The sequence below is a fragment of the Botryllus schlosseri genome, chromosome 15 (genome assembly GCF_051294905.1).
Source record: "Botryllus schlosseri isolate E-star chromosome 15, Bs_hap1, whole genome shotgun sequence".
Taxonomy (NCBI): domain Eukaryota; kingdom Metazoa; phylum Chordata; class Ascidiacea; order Stolidobranchia; family Styelidae; genus Botryllus; species Botryllus schlosseri.
The window spans coordinates 19,493,656-19,521,286 of NC_137250.1; the positions used below are offsets into that span (position 1 = coordinate 19,493,656).

The 27,631-nt window shown below is 41.3% G+C and overlaps 1 protein-coding gene and 1 long non-coding RNA gene across 2 annotated transcripts in view; both read left to right on the top strand.

Moving 5' to 3' along the window:
• LOC145457176 (FRAS1-related extracellular matrix protein 2-like) overlaps window positions 1-27,631 on the top strand; it is a 73,907-nt gene that overhangs the window by 22,387 nt on the left and 23,889 nt on the right. The window contains exons 16-26 of the mRNA XM_080335349.1: window positions 54-194; window positions 1,880-2,086; window positions 4,093-4,590; window positions 11,241-11,330; window positions 19,331-19,477; window positions 19,959-20,077; window positions 22,375-22,486; window positions 23,889-24,014; window positions 24,620-24,704; window positions 25,751-25,914; window positions 26,364-26,513. Coding sequence (XP_080191475.1) covers window positions 54-194; window positions 1,880-2,086; window positions 4,093-4,590; window positions 11,241-11,330; window positions 19,331-19,477; window positions 19,959-20,077; window positions 22,375-22,486; window positions 23,889-24,014; window positions 24,620-24,704; window positions 25,751-25,914; window positions 26,364-26,513 — 1,839 coding nt within the window. The remainder of the gene's footprint in view (window positions 1-53; window positions 195-1,879; window positions 2,087-4,092; window positions 4,591-11,240; window positions 11,331-19,330; window positions 19,478-19,958; window positions 20,078-22,374; window positions 22,487-23,888; window positions 24,015-24,619; window positions 24,705-25,750; window positions 25,915-26,363; window positions 26,514-27,631) is intronic.
• LOC145457181 (uncharacterized) lies at window positions 11,337-18,506 on the top strand. The gene is made up of 2 exons (XR_013920801.1): window positions 11,337-15,283; window positions 15,328-18,506. It is a non-coding gene; the product is annotated as an uncharacterized LOC145457181 (long non-coding RNA).

Below are 27,631 nucleotides of genomic sequence, written 5' to 3' on the forward strand. Positions count from 1 at the left end.
GGTAAACATGGGCGTTAATATCTTACCGTGAGCGTAACGCGTGACCTTTGTAGATATTTTGAGCACGGACGATCTGAACAGCAACGACGAGGATCTGGAGTTTACTATTGCACACGCGCCATCGCGCGGGCATTTAGAGAGTACTGACGAGCCGGGAATGCCGATAACTTCTTTCACGCAATTGGATTTAGCCGGTATGTGAATATACTGCTTAAAAATATGCAGAACCGCAGCGAAGGTATGCAAGAGCGTTCCAAAGCATCAAGGAATACCTGACTTGGCACGCTTCGTTTCACGCCGTTTACACCGCATTAAAGTTGCTCAAGTATCGCAATTCGAAACTTTATTAGCCATAGATCGCAATAGCACGCTTCGGGTTTGATCAATGTTTGATACATCGCCGCGGATGTTGCAGACCCGCGGTAAAGCTGCCGTTACGAGATCAGAAAACCACAACAGACGGGCCGTTGTAGTGGTGCTCGAAGTGTTTTGTATCTATTTCGAGCGAAAGTATGTTAAAAAGCCCGTAAAGTTCATAATGGCGGCGCGTTGTGGATTCGAAAAAATGATCTCCGGCGCTGTATTAACGAGTCCGTTGTTGAATACACAGTAGCAATGCAAATAAAGTGATTCTTATTCTCTTTGAATTGAATCTTGGGTGTATTGTTGTGTTGAAATCATCCGTCGCGTATCGTCACACACCTGGTTACCTTGAATGATTTTCGCTTTATAAGTTGATGAAATATTTAGAGGTTTTCACGTTCGCGTAATACAATGCCGGCATGCAGTTATTTTGCTCTTAAGCGCGTCGTTTAAACTGTGGACTGTGTTTTACTTCGGGATTGATACCCGCTGTAATAGCGTGGGCACTGGGCATATGTGTACATATCAGTATTGTCACCCCAAAATGTGGTACGCCTATAATCATAACTAACTTCACCTATACTGGGATATATCCCCATAATGAATTGATATTTATACGGTTCATTTTCATATACTAGTATTGGTGTGAAAGAACAGTTTTGTTCGGGAAAGTGCACTTGACTTGTACCCTATACGCTATTGCCTATGGTGTAAATCGCTGCAACACACGATTTTCGTTTGCAGTTCGTGTTAGCGAATAGAATGCGAATCACCACCCTAGAATATGGTACACGGAAACATTATCTATCCCACTCCAGAGGCGTGAGGCATTATATTATGCTTATTAATGTATTTACAGTTTACAGTTGGGTTGTAACCAAGTCGCAAGGTTCCGAGTCGCAAGTCAATCTAACATTTACGGTTCTGACTCGAGTCAAGTCGAGTCATTTCCAATTAACGACCGAGTCTAGTCCATTGTTCGCCTATGAATTCAACCCGTTCCACCCTCATTTTCCAACTCTGCCCGAGTGATATAGAATGGCTTGCAGTCATAATGTAGTAATTTTCCTCAGTCTTAACAGTTTCTGGTCCTATTTTCCAATTACCGGTACCAGGGCTGATAGAGGAAATACCAATTATGCGGTAACTTTACGATTATTCGAAGTTGCAATGAAATGTCTGTCTTGACCGTCCTAGTCTCGAGTCATATGACTCGGATCGAGTCATGGACAATGACTCGATTACAAGTCGAGTCATTATAACCCCGGTTTACACCAACTGCATGGTATGCATGTAAGAACTGTATTTTTGTACCGTAAAGCGCCGCTGATTTGATTTGCACTATTTTTATGGTAAAATTGAAAAATAAAATTGGTTTACGAATATAGTATAATGGATATAGTCAATATTCCCTTGATTGTAGATGGGTTTCGTATATTACCACCATAATGGTGTGACTACCTGCGTAAAAACAAGGTTAATTTGGATAAGCATCTATAGATCGATTACGTTCTAGGTAACAAGATCAAATACGTACACACTTCAAGCGAGGAGATCAAGATGGACAGTTTCGAGTTTGAAGTGACCGATGGCTACAACCCGGTGTCGAGAACGTTCCGTATTTCGATCTCGGATGTCGACAACAAAAAGCCGGTGGTTCATCTATCAACATTGCGACTCAAAGAAGGGGGAAGCAAATTCATTACCCCTTTCGAAATGAAGGGTGAGCGCTGGGCATTTTATCTGAGTGATGTCAGAACGACAATGCACACTTGAGAATTTTTGTCGGGGTTGATTTACAACGTTGAAGTAGTATGCTAAGCGATCAAATGCCAAGTACATTAGTCGAAGAATGTGAACCTGAACAACCGTATCTTCGTCTATAGTCTGTCGAGATTGTCACTCTTGTAAAGGCAAACCGCAGCCAGGCCAGGTCTACTATAAATAGCGCATTGTCTCAATGAACTTTTGTTTCTTTCCTTTCTGATGATTGTGATTTTTGGAACGCGCAGACTAGAATCACTTTGGTCACAGTATCGCGGCGTAGTTTGCATGAGAAATTGTTACGTTATATGTCCGAATTTCGTGTTTTCGTGAAAACGGTATATCAACACTTGAGCAATCGTTCATTGTTCTCCGCCATCCTGCAGCGAACTTGGACGACCAGTTATTTCTTGTTGTCTAATTACATTAATTAGAGCGAAATGCTGGTAATCTAGTTCTAATCCACTTTGTGAAATGTTTCTTATGCTCTAACATTAATTCTTAGCTAATTTCTGTTTTTCGTGAAAACCGTACAGGAAATCTGTATGTAGCGCGAAACGATTCAAACTTGCTGTACAGACATTGCCTTTCACATGCTCATGATAATAAACTTTTTATTTGATATCAAATGAACTTGATTTTGTTGTATGTCCTTCTTATCTGCTGGAATACAATTCAATTTCCAAGTTTTTGTGAATTCAGTAAGTCAGCAATTAGGAATAACTTGTGTAGCTATATTTCTAATTCTAATCTAATATGGATAAACCGAAAATTTTCTATTTGTCCAACTCTGTCCTGCAGATGACGGTGAAAAGTTGGTTCTTACCTCTTTAACGCTTCGAATTCCACCTTACACGGTGGGAATATGACAGGGAAAAGTGGATTCCTAGATTCCACCACTTTCCCTCATTTTAGATTTACGAAGTGTAGTACACTGAATTCTGCGCACAATGCAGCGAAACGGGGCAGATTACTCGAAAATCCGGATCGCGTCATTCCGGGATTTACGAAATTCGATTAGCATTAGAGCTGCCGAGAGATCGCTACTTTTCGTTATCCCCGACGCTTAAAGCGCCGCCTCTGATCGCCGCAAAAGCCAGTGATCCTCGAAACAAAATTTACCAACTAGAAAATTTTCAGCTTTTCAAATTAGATCTGTACTAGGATGATAGCTTTCAGCTACACAGTTTTTATTCCAAATTGGATCATAATTGGAATTAATTATTTCGCAAGAACTTGAAAATTGATTGAAATTCCTACTTGGAAAAAAATACTACAAAAATAGCAGATCACTGCGCACCAGATTTGCATCTTTCCCGACTGTATACAGATTTCCTGCAGCATTTTCAGGAGAATCAGTAATTAAAATTAGATCACAGAAACGTGTCGCAAATTAGATTAGAATTAGATCACCAGCACTTCGCTCTTATCAGTGTAATTAGGCAACTAGAATTACTTAGTGTTCTAGTGTATAGCACGGGTTTTCAACCTTTTTTTAGGTCGCGGCCCATTTTTCGGCTTGAAAATGTTCTGTGGTCCATCTCTTACAGTAGACAAGAGTCTTGGTCCTGCTCAAAATAGGTCAGAAATAACTATCTTGTAATGTAATAGTAGCAAGACATCATGCATCTGAAGACTGTCGGTAAACTGGGACGAGTGTGAATTGTAAGAGACGTTTCATTATCGGTCATCAGGAAAGCTTGACGCAGTAAAATTCGACGATATGAATATATGTTTTTCGGGAATAATATGACTCATACAGCCTTATTCAAATTTCCAAATAGCTCTTGTGGCCCACTTCATGATGCTTCTGTGAAAAATTGTGGATTTAGTGGAAAGTTAGTAAGGCTTTATTTGTCGTATTATTCCCGCAAAAGTGGGCATGGCCCACCTGTTGAAAACCCCTGGTCTTATCTATGATTATCTAGTTATCGAAGTCTGATTCAAAACCGTTTTTTTTTGCAGTGGAAGACCGCGACACGGAAGAGTCCAAGCTACGCATCGAGATCACTCAAGTCCCGGTTCACGGAAAGATACTCAAAAACGGCGTGCCCACGCGGCGGTTCACAATGGCCGACCTCGACGGGAACCTGATATCCTACGAGCACGACGGCTCCGAGACAGTGGGCGACTCGTTCTCGTTCACGGTCACAGACGGCACGCACCGCGACTTCTTCGTCTTCCCGGACACCGTCGACTCCACGGAACGACCGCAACGCATGGACATCGAAATCGTGCCCGTTGACAACGGTGTCCCGCAGTTGGTTATAAACCGCGGCGCGCAGACTGTCTCGGCGCTGGCCAGCGGGAAGCGAGGGTATAGGATTAGCAAAAAAGCACTGCGCGCGGACGACAGGGACTCTGACGTCAGCGCATTGAACTATGTGATCACAGAGCAGCCGGAAAACGGGCGGATAGTGAGAAAGCAGCAGGACACGACTGCGATATCGGAATTTACTCAAGGTATTGATACACCATGTTCCTTTGAATCCTCTAATATAGAGCCTCTTAATTTATCAACGAGATAAATTTCAGTTGAGAAAGGCTGTAAACCTCGAATGTAGTACAGAGCCATATTGGTTGCTGCATCGGTGACGTTGTGATAAACCCGCATAACGTTGTCACAAACTGGCGTTTTATTCTGTATGGTCGCATAAAAGGTGCATATCTGAACTTTGTACATCTTTCATACAGTTTTGACGTCATAATGAGTGAAACTTAGAAGCCTAATATACTCGATTAAAAAATTACATCAGTTAGTCACTCGATATGCCCACCATCACCAGTTACATTTGTAAATATGTAGCACATCTCCTATTATTATCGAATGCGAGGATGGTTAAAATTCCGTTCACCGTAATTTTCTATGCGGCCTTGCGTATCATTATTCACTTTACCAGACCAAATGCCGTTTCCAAGTCTATTATGTGACGGTGCGCCGTAAACAATGGTGGAATGTGCGTTTCATTTTCACGATAGGCCTAACTTCGTAAAGGATACCATCCGCCATAGGTGGGCGTGATCTAAAAAACAATGCGCGCTCTTTGTATGATTTATGATGTGTAGTTTGAAAGTATTTATATTTTGTGTCTGCGTCTCTACGGGGCGCGGGTTTAGGTCCATTACGGCGTGCGCTTTCTGGTGTGTCGGGCGCGGTCCGATATTCGTGGCGCTCGCTATACAAACCGCGGCGCGATCTTTACGGATATAACAACACGCACCCTGCGCTAGTGTTTAAGCGTAATGAGTAACCGATTCGGGCACAATGGGAGAGACTTACTGCTTCCGTACGTGGTTGTTGCAACAAAAGAGGCTTACCGCCAGGTTGTTATGCTTTTTGATACTAATGTCCGCGCGATACTTGAAATGAGCCACCGAAATTCGGGGTCTCGCCGGCTTTTGGTATTTTTCCGGTGCGATTTCTAGATCTTAATTCGGGAAAGTTGCTTTTTCTCACGGTTATAATGCCGCATTTATGCTCGGCGCCGGTTCACGATGAATAGTCAACATCAAGTGCGACCCGTTTTTGCGTTACCATGATTTTAACTCAATTTCTATTGGGACCAGACTTGTAGTCGTAAAATTGTAACCATACAAGAATTGATGCAAAAATCCTAAATAACGGGCCTGCATATTGCACTGAAAATAAAATTTACCTCGATTTACCGCGAAATGTCTGGAAGCAGGGTGGCCAGCCACTTGGCAGTAATCTAACATTACCATCACTCAATGTAAATTTAACTTACACCCGTCCGGTAATCTAACTTTACACGCCGGACTGTAATGGTACAGTCACCTCTGGTATACTCAATCTACATTCTCTTCTGTACATTACCGCCTTACCTACCTACCTACCCACAACCCTACATGCTGTCCTTGTAAATCAGATTACAGGCCAGCTTGTAAATTCACGTAGCCTACATCCATACCTATCCAAAGCAATGCGATGCCAAAATACCGCAAAAGTTTCCTCACGCTCTCAAGACGACATTGGGACAACTGTATATTCATTCATGATTCACGATGAAAAAGTATTGCTGCTGGAGGTCTAATTCTTGTTTAGGAGGCATGCAAATATAGCACGAGTGGTCCCAAGAAAAGGTGAATTAATTCCACCGCCGCATAAACTTCCAATTGTTTCTTTTTCTCGTCTTCATTCCTTCTGTGTGACTAGTATCTTGCAGTTCCACTAAAAATAATTCATGCGTAAGTCGCTATACTAAGCTAAGTTGCTAACCTAGACATGACTTATAAAGACTAAGACAAATAGGCCAACAAAATAGAACAAGTTTTGAAGTACCGGTACTGGTACATTGTGAGTTGACGACTCCTCATTTGACATGATATGGCAGAGATTCATGACTTAAATGATCAATGTATAGAAAGAAAAAGTGCCTCATTTAATGCGGCATGTGAGCCAAACATATTCGAGCAGTGAATGAAAACACATCTAAGCTATGACCCGATAAATGTCAATAACACGCTAACAGTTTCAACTACTCTGCGGCAGAGTATGTGATGTCGCAGGTCATTATACAAGTCGACTAATATCCCAAAATAGAACAGAGAATGGGGCGACTGAAATATTTAAATCATGAAACCAAAGTCATCCAGGTGGTGTGCACAGTCATAGATATTCACGGTAACTAATACTATACAGTACTGTACTTTTACGATGCGCATCCCATTCATCAATCCTGGGAATCTTCAACAATAGTCTCTACTTTCTTCAATCACAGGTCACAAGCTTTGCACCGTCAGCCTTTGCATGCTCAAAGCTCAATATTAATGGCCGACCAGTCGGCTCGACACGCAGACGACTTTGAAATAAGTGATATTCATCCGCTCACATATGCCACCAATAATATTTACTGTCCACGTTATAATGTTCAATCTAGGTTGGTGTTTCATACAGAAACATCTTTCAACACGTATAGTCCCGTTCTTTCTCATCTAATTTCGTATATATTGATATTTATTACTCCATGTGTGGTTCCCTACTTACTTACCTAACCGGACGCTGCTTGTGATGTCACAGTTGCACGTTGGTTGTTTACTACGAATCTCAGAAAAACCTGCAACGCGTAACCTAAGGTAACTTATTATAGGTCGCCGTGTCCGCCATTAAGAAATAGTCAACTGAGCCTGCTGTGCTGATATTTCTAGGTTCAGGAAATGATGATATATCCTAAACTGATTTTTGTAACTCATCAGCCCTATCTGTGACAACACATTTAACCGCCGAGACCGACCGTGTAGCCATAGCCTTATAATATAATGTCTTATGGTGTAACCACATTGCCAGCTGTTTCTTGCACCCAACTATGCACTATACCGAAATTGGCACTAGGATCAACCAGTTCCGTGTGACCTAACCCTGTCTCGCGAACGAGGTTGAATCAGGTCAAATCGCAACGACAATGACAACGCAGTGACATGCACTTCCACGTATACATTGGCTGCTGGGGCTTGGAAGCTAATCAATTTTGCCATTAGCTTGGTAAAATGCCGTAGCGAGTAACTGTCGGTAACCTTGCGAAGAAATTCTGGTAACTTGACTTAGCAGCTAAAGGAATTTAATATTACATATCAAATTGTAAAATGACAAGCTACACGCTGCTATTGGCTACGACCGGTAATTCGTTGTAAAATTTACAGAAATTTCTTTGTAAATCTACCAGATTTTTTTGTGTGTGGTTATCCTGTGACCTTGCAATGTCGCGAATCCCACTTCATTCATCCCAAGTTATGCGCGTGGCACGTCATTGGTTACTATACGGCATACGCGTTAATATATAATGGGTAATTTTATGACTTTTATAAATCCCCAATACACGTGAACATCTTGCACGGTACCTCGTGCTGTGCGCATACAATGTGAATCCATTCTCTGAGATTGGTTTTCATTGCGCCTGACATACTAGCGGGGTTGGGGGTCAGTAAAGATCACGTCCAGTTTTCCGGTGTATATTCACTTAGGTTTTGCGTACTTTCACTATACTTACTAACGTTGTCATGTTTTAACTTCTTACACTTCTACTTAACAGTCTTTTAGCCAAAACTATACGCACTTTTTACAATTTGGATTTGGTGAAGTAGATAGTATGTTTGTATCACTGTTACGTTGAAATTGTTATAGAAACGAAACGATATGGCCGCTGTATAACGGTTACGGATCATATTTAGTGACATTGTACCTATTTGTAGTGTAATCGATCATTTTGCGCCAGTCGCGTTCATGCACGCTGTAATTTCGAAGGAAATCACCACCAATTAACTGCTAAAACCACGCGACCAACCAACTACTTTTTGACACTGCTTACTTGCATACTTTTGCCACCTTCATTTTCTAGGTAGTTTTGACCACTGCTGCTTCAGATGGTTATGGTAGATTCACTGCACACGTTCACGCGCATCAAATCCATAGCGTATCCCACCCGCAATTACGCGCGTTTCTCCGTGTTTCCAACATGAAATTTCGGATTAATACACCCGATTATCTTACCGTAACCGCAATTCCACTCTTTGCGACCCCTCGCATTAAAGCCGTACACTTACCTCGCGATAATGCGCGACCCGCCAAGCGTCCAGTTTTGGCAATACTGTAATTACCGCGGATTCGTGCCGGCGATGGCTGTGGCGGCTTTCCTGTTGCGTCTAGCGCCGTTTCGGACGACCGTCGATACTCCGTCTTTTACGTCACAATGCGGAGTCGTCCGTGAGAAGACAGGTGATTGATGGCGGGTAGGAATTTCTATCCTTTGTCGCGATGGCGACTCTAGTTATTACACTCAGATTCCTTATACTTAGTGTAGGCTTATACATCCGTGTGAGCTTATCGTTTCAAGGTTTACAGACCTTTGCGATGTAAGCCGGCGGAGTCGCTTGGAATGTGAGATAGAAATAGTGTGTATTTTTTATCCCGTTTAAGCAGAGGTGGTCAAAGTGGTCAGCTTTGTGCAAAATAGAAGTGTAAGTAATGTCCGAAACTTCTATTCATTTACAGAGGTGGCGACTGCCAATGCACCCCAAAACGACTCTAAGGTGAAGTTTAAATGAACCGAATGAAAAGTAGCCTACTCGAACTCGTAGTTTTAAAATGTGAATTCAGTTGAGGCCTCGCATAGTTTTAGTGGTAAATCAAGACTCACCTTTGCGACAACGCAAAATTACTGATATCGCCACATATGGAGCTAATTTCGGAGATATATTATATTACCATGTTGAATTGGCTATACCCCCGGTTGTTATGATAATTTCACTCACAAAAGTTGAGTGAACTAACCCAAGAAACTCTTTCTACTTTGCAAAAGCACAAGTGTAACAACTAACAAGTAAGAAAATTTTGTAGGAGATTTGAGAATTGTTTGTTTTCACATTTATGTGACGTCACAGATTAATTGTGACGCAGGGTAAAGATATGACTTTACAATGCCCAAGTCATCAATTTCAGGTTGAAAGCGCCGTCCGCCTTCTGGCCATATGCCTGGTTATTGAACATTCGCGACGGCGTGTAGATTAATGTGGGCGAGATGTACACGCTATTAGCACCAATCTTCAGATTTCGAATATTATCACGCCACAACGAACTCGCGGTTACCACGGCAACGCCCTTGCTCGCGCGACCCTTGCCACACGCTTTCTGGATACGGCGCAGCGGTTTCCGTAATAACACGCTCTATTTTCGTGCACTTCTGTTTTCGAATGTGCCGAATTTTGGCACGGTCGCACGCATCGTACCATCGACCCATTCAGGCGCCGTGTTATCTTTCGGCGGTACCATTGTAGAAATACATTTTGCTCGCACGACACCCCGTGTTCTATACCTGGAGGTTTTTATTGGCTCTACGCTGGCCGTTGAATGATCGGATTGGGATAAGTCGAAAATTATACGCCGTACCCAGCTTGCAACATTATTGCAATGCGCGATCGGCACGAAGTAATAAAAACGCAAATGCAGGAACGCGTAAAAGTATTCCGATTCTTATCGTAACGTGATAATTTTCGACTCGTGTTACTCATGCGATAAATATCAAATTTGCTAGTTTTAATGTACGAACGCATTTTGGGTTAGCCGTTAGCGGAATGCGATGTCGCGATGTTGAATATAATCGAACTTGGACAACTATAGATTATTCTAATTCTAGTTGCCGGTAATATAATTGCACTCGACTTTGTGAAATGTTGTTATGCTCTAATTCTATATCAAATATAATTTCCGATTCTCCTGAAAACACTACAGGAGAACTATATGATGCGTAATGGGCCAAGCTTGATGTGCAGACATTTGCCATTCTCATGCTAATGGGGCCAACTCTGATTCGATGTGAACTGTACGTGGTTTTGTTGTGTTTCGTTCCAATTCGGGAATTAATTCAATTTCCAAGTTTTAAGTAATTCTAATTCGGAACTCATTTGGAAAAAATGATTAGCTGTAATTCTAAGGTTCTTTGGAAAAGCTGAAAATCTTCTGGTTGCACAATTCTGAATGTGATACAATTTCCGTCATCATGCTCACAGCATTCTTACAGTATCACCAGACCAGTACCTCAGTGGTCGTGTCATTTATTTTGCTCTGCTTGATAAAGGGGATGCGTATTTAAGATCATGTTCTGAACTAGAGTTTGAGCACAGCATCAGTAAGCACTTGCGAACTCGCTGTTTTCGGATATAAATAAACTAACGGGGCTGTTTGAAATCAACCCCTGGTTCAAATGCGTGATGGATTGGGCTACTGAAAAAGTTTGCCTGATGATTGGAACAGAGAATAACTGTCCAGTCCATCGACCTTACAGTATAGGTATAACCACAATGTGATAGAATTGGTTCATGAATTGTGTGCATGACTATCTTAAGACGATCCTGTGTGGAATGAAAGTCAATATGCTTATTGAAAAGCCTTACGCTTATCCTATTGGGATATGGCCGAGTCAATGTTTATAGTTTCTCCATGGCTTTAGTTAATACAGTGCTATTTTCTTAAGGATTACCTCTGTGTATAGTCTGTATTACAATTCAACATCGCAAATGTGGAATGGGTCATGTCCAGCCTTTCAAACAACAAACAACCCACCACGGTAGCGCCTGTATTAATCCGCTTTGCTCTTTCCTAGGCGACATCGACAAAATGAACATCTACTACATTCTAAATCCCGGCAGCAACGCCACTGCGGACTCTTTCATCTTCAAGATTGTGGACTCAGGTACGGTGGTGTTTGTTTTACTGCCCCCATACTGTTTGCTTCGGGTGTTGGCTGTTTTACGGATTTACAGTTTATGTTATGTAGCCGGTGGCGGTGTCGGTGTCGGGCGGGATGGCCGGACTGCAAGTTTTCGGCATTAGTCAAGCCGCGCGCGATCCTTAAAATAATTTATGCGCCGCTATTAACGTCGATGGATTGCCTTGTAAAGTGGCGGCTGTAAAACATCTGTCGCGTGCTGCCGCGTTGTGTAGCGGAATAATTGCAATGACGACCCGCGGAACGCGACTTTCATACTGGCGAAATCGAATATTCGTGCCGGATATGTCGACCGAGACGACGAAGTGGCAAGTTTCTATATCGGTGGTTCCAAACCTTTACTATCCTGACAATGTAAAGTAAACACAATATGATTAGCCCAGTTGATTCGGTTCGAACCATCTGATATAATGATGTTCGAAACCTGATTCGATTCGCATGCTTGATTAGAATGAAAGATGAAGCGAAATAGTGATAAGCATTTCTCGGCCTTCACTGCAAACGAAAAATGTGCATTTCGCGCCGATGTCCTGATAGGCACCTTATAGGCTATGACGGAAATCAGATAAATACAACTTATGTTCCACCCATGTATCTTCAAAGTAGTCATCAACTCTACACGGCATTGTATTGGGTTTTACATCAAACCATAATTACATGCAACCTAAATAAGTCGTTCAGTGTTCCTTTCAAAATGTCATGTAACTTTCTATGACGTCACATTTCGAAAATCCAAGTTTACCGTGCTAAAGCCTACGTACACACACCTTGTATTATGCTAGTGTCAAATGTATCGTTTCGCCTGACAGTATACCAGCACGTATCCAACTATAGAGAATGAAACCCGCGGAGTTATAAATTGCACAAGTCGTTTACGTCTTTATGCCCTTCTAACCTTATTATTGTTGTTGCCGCCGGTGACGATATGAAGTTTTATAGTAAACTTTAGACATTTATCTTGGAAATAACGGCGCTTTATGAAATCGAGGACTTATTTCATTACTGCCGACGCGGGTTTGTTTACTTTTTAGAAACGTCAAATATTGGTTGTTGTGGTCACGGCATCAATTACTGTCCAATCTTCCGTACTCGCTTATTGTATCATATTATTTTCTGGCATCGTGCATAATTCATTTCAAATGCCCCGTCGGTCCATGGTAGGGGCAGTGTTATCAGTATTAACCAGGATTTGTCGATTATTCGAGTGGACGAATATGGGTTACGGAGATGTAGGGTTAAATTATAGAACTTCTGAATTGTCGCGTCTTCATTTCGTGTTAGGCGCCACAGTCGTAGGCGTATATTACCGACTTGTAAACATCCACGCGACAAGCGGATGCTTGTTAACCTCAGTCTCAAATACCAGCTATAATTCATTGTTTTGTGCAGTTATAGAGATACCTTGAATGTGCGTTTCCCAGTAAAGTGTCTCCAGGTGATTCATAGCTAACAAGGCCTCTATATCACAACTGTGGCGAATCTAAAACTGTTAGTATAATAAAGGCGAATTGAACGATTCAGCCGAGAAGAAATTTAATCGCGTGCGATTAGTGATAATACCCAACGTTGATGTATTACAGATGCGTGCGTGTTGACTTTGTTGACATATTGATGGATGTGTGATAGATTGCTTTTACGTGTTCCGCGGCCAATTCCGGCGCCGATCGGCTCAGGCAGACTCTTTGAGAGTGCTATGGAACATGACGTCACAATTGTTAAGTTTTTGTGCGAACGATATCAAAGTTTTGATGGACTGCGGACAATGGTTTTTTTGCTGTCGCACGCACTAAAAGTGTGAATTTTTGGCTTCAACGCGGTGTATTCCTTGGAAATTGACATCTCCGAATTTCTCACGCTAGTTCGCTATTATGTTACGGTGATAGTGTTTCTATTATTGTCCCTAGCATACATCAAGTTATCGCTTGGGTCTAAGAATAGCTGCTGACTGACAGGTCTTGTTTGTATCATTATTACTGTACTACATTGCGAAGCCTTGCTGAAATTCGTCACCACGTTAATTTGATATCCTAATCAACCGCTGACTACTTTGTATCGAAAACGAATGGGCTGTTTGGACAGCGGAGGAATAAACTATTTACGTAACGCGATAACCTTGTGCACATAAGGCCATTCGCATGTATTCTATGCCCCTTGTGGGCCGTCAAAGGGTCTGGTATACATCAATCGAACGAAGTTTGTATTTTGTAAGTTCTCATGTGTCGCCAAAACACATTGTATTGACAACCAACTAAAAGGTTTTCCGTGGTCTATGACGTATATAGCAGTACTATATGTTCTCAAAACTATTCCAGTAACTGACTTATTCATACAACTATAGACTATACCTGGGATGGACACTGGAAAAACTACGACCAGCGAAAGCCTCAAGAAACATTGTAAAAATATTATTAGTATCCGTTTTAAAAATCAAATTTACTGTGGGTACTTTAATAAACGTTTTCTTAACATATTTCAGCATGATAATGATAAGACATATTCTTACCAGTCTTTTTTATTTTATTGATGACTAGGTAGCCCAACCTCGCGGCCCATACATTTTTAAAGGTTTCAGTTGCTAAACATCAAAGAAAGTGAAACGTGAATGACTTAATTCGGACCGTGAGTTTGATTTTAGATTAGCAACGCGAGCAAGTTTATTACTTTTAGTGCTGTACTTGGAAAAGCCGATTCGCCAGTGTTTTAGATAGATTCGTTCTTATATAGTCTCTGTAGAAGTATTTATATTTATAATATATATATATATATATTGCAAAAGCGTATTTAAAAGTAACATGGTTCTGATGCTGTCAGTATTATGTGTCCCGGAGTTAACCAAAAGTACAATCAGCAAATCTATGAACAGATCGCTGTTCACAGACTTTACATCCAGTTCTAAGAATCGGGACAACCGACTGTCATCCCAAATTTTGACAATGAGGACAACCAGCTTATAAATGCTCGGCAATGTTTCTGACGAGTGTACGTTATCATCAAATCAATGTTTGCTTTGTTTTAAATATACAAATACATGTATAATATTTCCATGTTTCGGTCATTATATAGTCAAATAACAATATTGGATTTTGGCTTAGTATCCCAATTTTATATAGTGCGGCCCGCGAGCTACAAAGTTTGCCCACCTCTGTACTATACGCTTCGCTTACCATAATGCATCTATTTACAATGAAGGAATTATGACTTTTCTACCCACATTACCAGTAATTGGTCAATGGACTGGTCACATGTGTAGAATATTGCGTACACCTTACTTGCAGTTTTAACTACCGGTACAGTGTACGTGTACAAGGTACATCTTGTCCTGATATAGTGAGCCATTGAAACGTCATGGAACAACAAATTCGCTGCGAGACGACGCATTGTCACTGTAATAATCCGCAGTAATTATCATTATAAGTGTGTAGTTATTCAACTTGATCCAACGCGGGCATGTTTTACAAGACATAAGCATAGGAAGGTGCCGGTATAGATAATCCATCGTAACACTGTATAATACCATCCGTCTATGCCGCTGTCATTGTATAGTCTCCCGTGTAAATCATATTTACATTGGTGACCCATCGAAAATATTAACTTAGCTTCATTTCGCCAGTTGGATACAGTGGAAACGTCTATCTCGTGGTAGCGGAAGTCACGAAGATTTTCTGTTGTTTGTATATCGTCTATGAGTCAGTAATATGAACTGCGGGTGGATTTTGCGCTTTTGCAACTATGACGACGCTGGTCCATAAAGCCCGCGACTGATTAAATATAGTTTAGCCTACTCATATCCAGGCAAACGTAGGAAGTGTGATTCGGCTGTTTTTGCGTCCGTAACGCAGTTATCGGTGCTTTGTATCATATCCTGTATACCCTTGTGTCGCAAATAGGTGCAATCTTCGAAAATATATTATTTTGCCGTGATATGTAGGGGTAGCTTCACGCGGTTTTTATGACAAGATAGCGTAATTGTGATGCGTCCGGCTTCATGATCGGTACGTCGTGGGTTCAATCTCCTGCCGGGTCAGACCAAAGACCTTCGAAAAAACAGGTGGGCCTGTCCGTGGCTTCCCCGCTTGACGCTTAGCATTGCTGGGATAGCATGAAGCGGTAGTGCAAGACTTAGAAAGCCTTACAAGGCTATTTCTTTAACTCCCTTGTCCAACGGCATATGTACATCATGGTATGCATATGCACAGATCGGGTGTATGTATATCATGAGTCGGTGCATATGCCGCAAAAACATCAAGGAAAAAAATATGCAACGTTCTATTCCTACAATTTCGCTCATAAAATGGACGCAGACTTAACACAAAACATGTTTTACTTTTTAAAACCCAAAGTGTATAAAGTAAGTGATTTTGCAGAAAAAACTGACCAAGTATAGAAGTAGTGTGAAAACGTAATCAATTGAGTTAGTAGAAGTACTTATTTCTGACCACCTCTGTGTACAGTGTACACTGTACAGCTCATCTACGTTGCCTTGTTTTGCCGTACTGTTTTCGAAAAGGTGTGTACTGTTTTTTAAAACATATTCGGAAACCATGCTGCCCTTTGCACCGTTGCGCCTGACCGCTTCAATGCACCTCGGCAGCCGTTATATTACTGGGATCGCGTAGGCTGTTTCAAATAACTACTTCTCAAGACTTTTGCGGTTAATTACGCTCGGTCCGAGGCATAAATCACCATCGAAACTTGTTTCAAGTCTACGATTCGCGGCTGGTCACGGTCACCGTGGTGACTAACGTATTTAGCGTCTGACTAAGTCTTGGCTCGCGTGAAGACCCCGGTTTCCGCGCGGTTTGGTTGTTGAACATCTGCTCCCGGCGGCCGTGAATCCCACGCGATCTAATCTCACATATTAGTCATTTTATCCTTTTGTAACTGACTCAAAGTTCTTGGCCTTGTCCCTTGTAAGTTGTTTTAGGAATTATAAGTGTATACAGCGTAATATGTACCGCTTTATGTGCGCGTCTCATGCCAAAGATGAATTAGTCGGTACAATGATTGAATTTACCTTTCTTGTTGATGTTATCATCTGAAGGCGTGTTTTTGCGTCGCTGTCACAGCGTGACTTTGATAGCGGAGATGCGCTGAAAAGTGGCCGGGGGTTTATCGAAATAAAGGCCGGCTACACGAGAGTATTATTACCGCTCTTTCTTACGCGCGCGGCTCGTGGGACCTTGTGTTTGGCGATGTTTAGAAAATATTGCACGGTTGTTACATCTTCAAGGAGCCCGCGATACTGTCGCTATTACAAACATGTAACCATGATACATTGCATCGCGTATAGTATGAGTTGTTTGTAAATCTGCAGTGTACTTTCGCTCAGACCGCTGGCAACGTAAGTTCTGTATCGCGATATACGAATAAACTATGTTCCCATGACGCGCGAATCCGAGACATATTTCTTGCACTTTGCACACCGTTTAGTCGGCAATTTGTGGTTGCAGACTCATACGCTTCATGTGCACAAGAAAAGCCGGCCGTAGCCCTATTCTCGCAATGAACATGATATCTTGTTTTGAGCGGATGACTTTCTCCAGTTGCGTTATCATATGCATGAACATGAACAATGGACATTCCAATATGATCTTCTCACGATCTGCGTGCTGTTAAGTGGCGAGAATTGTTGTGCGCTCAAGATTTAGTTTTCTGTAGGATCAACGATTAGTCTATTTGCGCACAAAGAGTTGGACAATCATAGAAAATGTTCTGTTTTTCTTAACTAGATTCGAATTAGAATTATATATACAGTTTTTTTTCCCAAATAGATTAGAATTAAGAATATAGCTACACATTTTTATTCCGAATTTGATTATAATTAGAACTATAGCTACAGTTTTTTTAATTCAGTTTAGAATTACAAATACGGGATTCTCGAAAACTTGAAATTGAATTATATTTATGATTGGAAAGAACTAAGTAGGCCTACCACTAAAATGAAGTCGAGCTCATTCTCACAGGCATGGGAACTGCAAAAGGGCAAATGTCTGTCAACCAACCTTGGCCCGGTTCGCACTGTCTGCACAATTCTCCTGTAGCATTTTCAGGAAAACCAGAAAATAGATTAGAATTAAAATTACAGCATGGAAACATTTCGCAAATTAGAATACAATTACATTACCGACATTTCGCTTTATTTAGTCTAATTACACAACTAAAATTATATACGGTTGTCGAAGTGTGGAATATGGTACTAGTCGTACTACGGTGCTATAGTTTCCACTGCAATACACTCAGGTTTACGTCTGCATTGCTGTATACTTGAATCCCAATCGCTTTCGTAGATTAACCCTATCGTGTTACCGGATCAGCGCACCTATATAAGGCAGTTAATTACGCGTCAGTGACGCAAACGCCATTGCTACGTGATCTATTTTGGGTTAAAATCGCGGCGGTGTGACTGATTAACATCGTTTCACGCCGCTGGTATTCATTGCCAAATCCGGGTGTAATTGGATTTGGTACTAGCCCACACTTAGAAGTCTGATTTTCTTGATCGGATGAAGTTCGATGGGAAAGTTCGGTTTCGGCCGTATTCTTTTCGTGGGCTGTCGATCAGATTTGTAGACCGTGCAATTCTTTGCGCGTACCTTGGACTTAATTTTCATTTCGAGTAATTCAGTATGTATTACCAATGCATTTACCCCCGTCACGTCTCAAAAGTATATCCAAATGTCTATCAGAACTATATTTGTCAACTTTAACATTCGGGGGCTATGGGTATTATATGCATAGATGCATAAATGCTATGATTATGGATGGTTGTGGGTGCTGCAAGAAATTACCTAAGAACGGAATTCAGCCAGAGTTTGACAGGTTTCGTATATATGAAGCGAAGAAATCATGCCCGGAAAGACGCACAACTACGACACCACACACATTTATTTACGCAGTTAGAGTGCAATGAGAATTGTAATAATCTCTTAGCTATAGTTCCATTACAGTGGCTTTCTGAAGAAATTGGCTGCAGTTAAAAATAATTTCCCGATTTTATGTTTAATTTGAGGCCACATCATATTTAGAGCTTAGTGCCCGTTTAGGATGTGGAATGTGAAACGTAAAATGGTCTTCAAGTTTCGCAGCTAAAGGTAAATCGTTTAGTGCTGCTATTCGTACCTCACTGTTGGGTGCTGATCAGGCCAAGAGCTCTTTTGAAAAATATCAGACAGTGTTAGACATCTGTTTAGGTGAGACACATCTTGGTGTGGTCATAATGACTATTTTTCGTTTACAGCGTATGCTTTTCTCAATATTACATTCCTGGGAGGCAAGAAGAAAATGCATATAGTTGTGCTATGTTTATATTCGCAATCCGAGTAATTAATGTAGAACCGAATTTGGTCGACTCGTTACGGTTTCGAATTCCGATGTGGCATGTAAAACGATCTTCAATTTTCAAGTCCAAGTTATGTCATCGGGAATGGATTGAGTCCCGGATCCTGGGTCCCGAGTTAAAGTACCCTATTTTTTCGAGAATAATAAATCCCCCGCTAATCCTTACAGTTTCCCCCGCAGACACAGTTCGTTAAGTAACCCCAACAGCCACACCATCATTCATAAATATTCTAGTTTTACCAGTTTGGATTTATTTCGACGCTTTGGATTATCATCGGTCGATCATTATTAAAAAAAGTTACGCTATCAGAGCCACCACATTTCAGCGGCTTTCCATAAGCCTGCGACTGCCCCATTTGTGTTTTCTAAATAGCTCAGCGCGATAATCATCGCATGAGTCACCGTATCCCTCATATTTGCCTCGATCGAGATGGCAATAGCTTGTCCAGCCGGGCTGAAACACGTTTCAAACAGTATCAAGTTCTCGTATCGCGTAACTATGTTTGCGTAAAACTGCCTGGCATAAATTGCCCATCTTTCAAACGCTTAGCCTTTTGATTAGTCAATCGCGGTTGTTTGCTCGTTACTTAAAGCGCATTCCGTGATGGAATCCATTTGTGTTGCAGGCGAGAATGAATTGACCGGGCAGACCTTCATGCTTAATTGGGCTGTAATCTCGATCGCCAGCGCTAACTACACCGTGTCGGAAGAAGCGAAGTTTTTGGAAGTGATACTGAATCGACGGGGATATCTCGGGGAGACCTCCTTCGTTAGTGAGTATTGATGCTCCATCATAAAAGCTTTTCTGTTTGAAGGTGCTTGTAGAGGTAAGCCATAAACCGCGGAATACTGATAACTTTGTTACCGCCACACTAAGCCTGTCAAAGCTATAAAGATAACTTTTTTTTGACGGGTAAAAACGATAATCCTATCGTGTTGCAAGCCTTTTCATAACACCGCACATCGTGAAAGTATCCCGGCCCGTTTTTGAGTTATTGGGCTGTCACTTTTTTCGGGCCAACACGTGCTTTTGGATAGTATGCGTAGTGTAATGTAGATTAAGGTGATATTGATAAATACATTTTTGTGTTTGACATATTCATAAGCGATCCAGGTTTTATTGACTTTCGAATTACGGGTAGGAACCCGGCCGTAAATTATGATCAAGTAATAGAGGCTTTGAACAATTGACTGCGCACTATAATGATACGCGTTTTCCCGCTTGCCATCAATCTACTGCATGACTATCTCCAGCGATTTCGACTCGTAATGGAACCGCGAAGTCAGGCGAAGATTTCAAGGCCTCTACCGCTAACCAAGTCCAGTTCAACCCGGGTCAAAGCGAGGGAAAGTGGAGAGTTAAGATACTGCAGGTATGTTAATACTGTTTGGACATCCTGTTTGATGTGATTGTGTTGCTGCTTGTGTTTCTAATAAGGCGCGGATGTCGCGCATAAACTGTTTTATACTTCTACTAACTCGTGATAGTAAATTTAACGGCGTTTGCGCGGGACGTTCACGAGTGACACAGCCGCGAAAATATGCGCTTAACCGTTCTCAGTATAGAAATATAGAGGACTTATATTGAACAGATATTGTGTTAAATTCAATTCTATACGTGAAATGTCTTGGATGTGGCATGGAGATTTCATATCCCGAGTTTTCTTGTATAAATCAGATTTGAACCCTTTTACATTCTTGATATATTGGGTCTTCGTATCCAAATCCAATCTCATATGACTAGCTTTCCCCTAACACGCCCAAACAAGGTAAATAGATATACCTAAACCGCGGACCCGTCTACTGCTCGCTAAACGGCAGACTTGGACAACTAGAAAATTTTCAGCTTTTTCAAATTAGATTAGAATTGGAATTAGAGCTACACAGCTTTTTCCAAATTAGATTAGAATTAGAATTAGAGCTAAACATTTTTTCCAGATTAGATTAGAATTAGAATTAGAACTACTGAATTCGCAAAAACTTTGACATTGAATGAAATTTAGAATGAGTAAAATAATTATAGCCAAAATCAAGTTCAGTTCCTATCGAATCACAGTGCATTCCCATGAGCATAAGAGTGGTTAAAGTCTTTACACCAAGCTTGGCTCCTTCTGCACTATACCAGAGGTCATCAACACGCGGGCCACATGCGGCCGGTTATATGATTTGTGATTCTGGAAGAACGTGAAGTAAAGCATTTGTAATGCTGAAATTGATTTGAAAGCGAGCATGGTCACTGGTCAGGCATCGTACGCAGCTCATAGCTCAAAATATAATGAAGTTTATGATCATGATATTTCTTGTTGTATTTGTACTGCTCAATAAAACAATACTTCTTTTGTGGTAACCATGACCATCGCCTATGTAAGTGAATATGGCGTTGTACTAACGTAAAGTTTTAAAACGTACCTGCCCAAATGTGTGGCCTATTTTGTTTCGATATTGCATTCTTGCGACCACGGGCTCTAGAAAGTTTTAAAAAGGGACCCGCAATTTGTTTTGAGTTGGCGACCCCTGCACTATAGAATTCTCCTGTATGGTTGAAAACTATTTCCGGTGGAGCTGATGTTCCAGTCCTTTCTCGAGCAGCAGCCCTGAGATGAGGAAAACGAATTTCTCTTTTCCAGTAACTCAAAACATCACAGTCCATGCTCTTACTCTCTGCTTCGAAATATTTTTCCACTTCCACTTGTGATCGAAACTAGAATGTTGTTCGCAGACTACAAGCTACTATGCCAACATGGCTATTTTCCGTCACAATTACTACCATGCCTGTACATTGTAAGTAATTCGATGGCGGTTTGGCACTGGATTTTCTTGCGCGATAGGGATATTCTTGTTAATTTGCTGCAAAATGCCTCGGACAAACAGGCATTTTCAGGAAAACAATAAATTAGATTAGAATTAGAACTAGAGCATAAAAGCATTTCACAAATTAGATTAGAATTAGAATTAGAACATAAAAGCATTTCACAAATTAGATTAGAATTAGATTACTGGCATGTCGCTCTAATTTAGTGAAATTAGACAACTAGAATTATCTAGTTGTCCAAGTCTGCTAAACGGTGCGTATCCCCATCCCAATTGGCAACACACTGGAGCAGCATTGGTATATTCGGAAATTTCCACAAGATTTGGACAACTAGTTAATTTCTACAAATTAGATTATAATTATAATTATCGAATCCGCAACAAATTGGAAGTTGAATTGAGTTCCTAATTAGGAAGAAATATAACAAAAATCAACTTCTGGTCATATCGAATCAGAGTTCATTGCCATAAGAATGAGAATTGGAAATGTCTGTACACCAAGGATGGCTCGTTTCGCACTATACAGCTCTCCTGCAGCATTTTCAGGAAAACCAGAAATTACATTAGAATTAAAATTAGAGCATGGAAACATTTGGCAAATTAGTCTAGAATTGCATTACTGTCATTTCGCTCTAATTAGTCTGAATGGACCACTAAAATTATCTAGTTCTCCGAGTCTGTACACCAGGAATTGTAGCTGACTTGATTTTTTCCGTGTAAGAATCGATAGAATACACTGTTGTCGATTATACATTATACGTGAGATTTCCATGACGAAATCAATCACTTTAACGCCATCCCCGTGGCCGATCCATCCACGACACGATAATCACGGCTATTACATTCTCACACTTTTCAGGATGAAGAATACGAAGAGTCTGAATTATTTTACATCGATCTATCCGATCCAGTGATGGGTATCCTAGAAAATCCCACCAACTCATCAATTACCATCACGGACGAGGAAGACGGTGAGAAAATTCCCGATTTCACTTTGATCTCGGCTGCTCTGTAGCGCTTGGGCAGCTATAACTTAGCATCATACTTATAATTTGGAATCCGGCTTCGAAAATCAGTCACAATACCATAATCGGGTTATGACATCGTAAGTGTTTCGCAGTCTGGATTTTGCCTTTGAATCCTCGTGATGGTTGCAACAGTCATATAACAACCCCTGTCATTACCTCACGTTTGGCGAGTTACCTTTCTGTCGCGCCGTATGGTTACTGATGAATCTAATGTTCCGTGAAAGTTGAGTGCTCAATCGCAAGACAATTTTCGTGCACTTACGGTACGGTGTCGAATATTTTGTAGGTAAAATAAGGTGCAGATTGTCGCGTTATCCGAGCTCCCTGTCTTTTGTCGCTGGATTATTCCCTCTGTAGTTCCTTTAATTTGTGTACATTGACTTTGGGGTGTGTTATTAAAGCTTTTTTATACTCATTCTAAATTTTGCGTCACCCCCTTTGAAATGACCGCCTTATTTTGCTATCACGCCGAAAATAGTACACAGTGCCACACTCTACACATGTTACCAATCAAGCTATACATTTTTAATGGGTTTAATGCGACCTAAATTCGCAATCTGGACAAAAGATATGATGGATTATTCTATCATTCTTCTTACACGCAAAAAGGCGTACAAATGAGGGAAAATTACTGAAAACATCCCAAACGTTGTAATTTAATGGTTGGCGAATGTATTCCACAATAGGATTATCGGCCATGTTTAAATTTCGAGTTTGTATCTTTTATTTGCGAAGTAACAGCTAAAGCTTCTTAAAATAACTTTTTCTATAATATTTTGGTTTTTCATGCTTTGATTCATATTATGGGCAGAACAGAACATGCGATCACTTTGAACAATTGAGGCTTGACATATCTAGGGATTCTGAAACAGATGAAATTTTTTTTATAGCTAAGGGGTGCATTCATATGGGTTCGTCAAAGTAAAAAAACGTCGAATTTTGCAACATCTTGAAAAAAATGATTTTTTCCCACATGATATGCCCCTTGTTCGAAAAAAAGTTTTCATTCACTTGAGGTCATAACGAGCTTCGGGGATAACATTTCCAGAATATTTCACTGTGAAAATTTTTGCCAAGAATCACTTTCATAAAGCACGAAATGCAATGAAAGTCGAAAACGCGTTGACGGTTTCCAACTGAACTTCACCAAAGGTCGGACGTCGACCAAAGCACCTTGCGTCCAAATTTCAGAAAGATGGCTGTTTCACTGATTTTCGAAATCCAGGAGTAGTGTGTTCACGCCTCTATGACTTTCTAGCGACGATAGATGCATATCTCACGCGGTTGCACACGTTTACAAATACACACAGGTATCTGTTGATTGACGGCACATCTTTTCCTACAGAATCGACTGTGTATTTCCCGCAATCAAGCTACGGTGTCGCCGAAAACATCGGCGAATTCATGCTTCCCGTAAAGCGTAGCGGTGACCTCAGCAAAGAGCTGATGGTGATTTGCTACACCGAGCAAGGTGCGTGTTATTTCCTTGTTATAACCCGCAAAAAGATACTGAAATACCCCGCTTTCTCGGAACTTGCGCACCACAAAAACGTACTTTCCCACGAACCAAGTACGCCGACCGTTATCATCACTCTGAACGGCGGATTAGCAATAGGTGTCTTTGATTTGTTACGTAACAATGCCCCTTCGGGTGACTTCGACTTAGTAAGGCCGATTGGTTGGTCTTCCATTACAGAGGCCCACTTAAGTCGGATGTTTGATTTCGCGGTCTTTGTTTTACGGTAAATAGATTTGTGATTGTTTTAACGCTAGTTTGAAGGCCTTTAGGTCTGCGCGGATAACAGAGTATTTTATCATTACGGCGTTTCGCAAATCTTCGCCTTTACCTGGAATAGTGTGGTGATTTAGTTAGCGATGTAGTTTTTCGTAGATGTTATCCGGCATTTGTTAACTTTGCGTGTTTCCAACCCTCGTTACAGTATCGTGTTTCTGTAATTTGTCCTAACTACAACGATACAAAATCCGGCTTTGATTATAAGCAGATTCGATCAACCTATCAGACCGGGTGTATTTTCACAACTTGAAGTCATCAATATTGTTGTTTCACCGTTTCAGATACGGCCGCCGGTACGGTCCCGTCTTCGGTTCTGTCTTTCTCGGATTACATCAGCCGCACCAATGACCATAACAGTATTATCAAGTAGGTTTATATTGCGGGTTTTGCATTGGTTAAAAGGTCATCTTGACTTCACGAAGTTGATGATAGCTCACGAAATATGATGAGCTAAACATATGTTTTGAATATATCCGTATTCGTTGAGTTGTGATAATTGTGCAATGTGCATGCCTGACATAGAAACCAAAATTTTGCTATCATCAGTGTTGTTCTAATAAGAGTTGGAGAACTGTAGAATATATCATTTTATTTTATGAGATGTATACTTGAGATTGAGATAGCCACGGTATTGATATCGTGCAATTCGTGAAGAAATGTATCTTAATCAAAACTCAAGTTCTAAATATGATGAGTCTGCGTGAACGCAATGTTTACATGCATTTGCAGAGTCTTATCAAGATACATATGTCCCCTGTACAACCTTACCGAGCTAACCTCAAGTTAGACGTTTAGTAGGAGTTTACGATCTTAGTTTACGAGCACGGATTTGTGTTTTATTACTAAGTTCAACGTTCGTCACGCGCTACCTTGATTCATATTTTCACGGTTGCATCCCGTAAACGGTGTAGTAAATTTTAAAACGTTATTGTCAGCTGTTCACATCGAGGAAATGTTATCAAAATATGTCTTTACGTAACTGGTGGCATGTTTAATATAGCTACACGCATTGTAAATACAAATCTGTGGTATATAGATGACAAATCGCAGTTTAGAATATGACCAACACACCTTTATTAGATGAAATGACACGTATCAATGTGTGTGATTAATGTGTTTACGTAACAGTAGGGCTGTGATCAAACCGTAGGTCACGTGTCAAATACAGTCAATTTCGACTCTAATGACTTCTGCGGCGTACAGTTGCCAATTTCAAAAGCGGAATTGTTATCATTCGGCGACAGGTCGCAATCGTTTGTGCTAATAGTTCGGAGTGGAGTATAATTTCGTCGAGAACGCGAGTAACATTTTCAGCGATTCAAAAAACACGGGGAGGTTAATTAACAGGGCGAAATAGTTCATATCCTGGTTTACATACAGAAATTAACGCCTCATCCGTTGCGCAATCGCAGATTCGAGAAAGGCGAATCCGAGAAGCCGTGTCGCATTGTCATCATCGACGATTCTCTGTTCGAAGAAGAGAAAAAGTTTAATGTCAAGCTTGCATCCCCTCTCGGCGGAAGGCTAGGCGAACACAACGCCACCGAAGTCGTTATCCAGACTGATATAAACGACGGTAAGTTATACCCATGCAGCGGTGTTTGAAAGTATAGTGAGACTGGCTACTTCGGAATTGCCTGATATCTTCGCGACTAACACAAAGAGAATAATGAAACCGGAAGCTAGAAACGGCTGCGATCTTCGGATGTATTTTAGTTATCTCGATGCATGGGCTATTTAGCGCGGTTTGTATGCCAATTTCACTCATAAAAGTGACGCAAACTTGTCCCGAAACTGGTTTTACTTTTCAAATCCCGAATTGTACAAAATAAGGTGCTTTTTCCCAAATGAGACTGCAAATAGCTAGAAGCTTCGGATATATTATGGGTATCGTGATACAGGGTCTATTTAACGTGGTTTTATGCCGATTTCACTCAAAAAAGTGACGCGAATTTGTCTCAATATTACTTTTACTGTTCAAAAGTCACTGCCATGTAGTCTCATGGCTTCTCACTTTTTCGACAGAGCCGATGATGTATTTCGAATCGGAGTCGTACGAAGTCGACGAGAGCGACGGGCAGGCCGTGATTAACATTTGGCGGACGGGAAGCGACCTGAACAAGCCGGCGTCGGTGATCGTGAGATCGCGGAAAAGCGAAGTGGAATCGGCGAAAGGTGCGGATCGGGTTGAATTGCTTTTCTTTGCTCGTGATTGGCGGGTGCGCGCTCGTAACGTAAAATCGGGGCTTAGCGTATTACAATGAAAACAAGCCAGTCAGCTTGGCGACTAGCTTACGATCTTAAATTCTTTCGCCCGAAACCAGCACGGGAGTCGAAAGTAGTGAAATGGTGTCGAAAATTTGGATGCGGATTTTGAAAGTAGAGGATTGGGCCTGGCGATTCGTGTTCTCGGTAGTCAGCCCCAGTATGTTCGAGCGCCAAAATTATACTGCTCTGATCATTTTAGGAGCTAAAATTGTCGTTGCGATACTTTCCTGCTACTAATGGAGCCTTGAAACCTCAGTAAGTTGTAGCATATCAATGAATAGTGAGTACAGTACTAACCGACCTGTAATATTGTCTCGAATTGGAATGAAATATCAATGTCAGCAAATTTGAACTAATTTATTACACTAAAAAGCTGTGACTGGCATTATTTACTTTACGCAAATGGACATTTCAAGTCTCTCTTACTGTTATAACGTCGTAATGAGTACGATACTTGAATATACTTGACTTGAAGCTTCATGCTGTTTTCCAGCTCTAATTTTGAATAATTCTTGGTAGTTCACAGCCACCATCCCGATCAGACGTACGTGGAAACCCACTCCGAACCACCATTACCGACCCCGCTCTGTCCAAAGCACTACTTGTATCCTTTTGGCCCCCGCTCCTTCAAACGCAACGCAATTAGCCCCGCGATAACGGCCCTGATTAACGCGCACTCCGCGGTCCGCGCTGTTTTGGTCTGTCAAATGAATGATCGCGTTTGGATCACTCCCCTTTAGCGCAGATCGGTTTACAATGTTTATGTTGAAAACTTGTCCCCGTAGAAAGGTCGCAGTCCGTTAATTTCAAGTCTATTACACGCTCTCGCTCGTACAGGATGTTTCTCTTGTAGCAGACGGAAAATTCGCGTGTCGAATTACGGGCGGTGTTTTGCCGACTCGCGTGCCGGCAGGGGTTAGCGTTGTCCTGCGCTAGTCGGTTGCCCTTGCCGTGGCTGTGAGCGTTGAGGGTTTTTGTCGGTGGGTTCACAGTTCACGCGACCCTACACAGGCTTTTGAGACTTG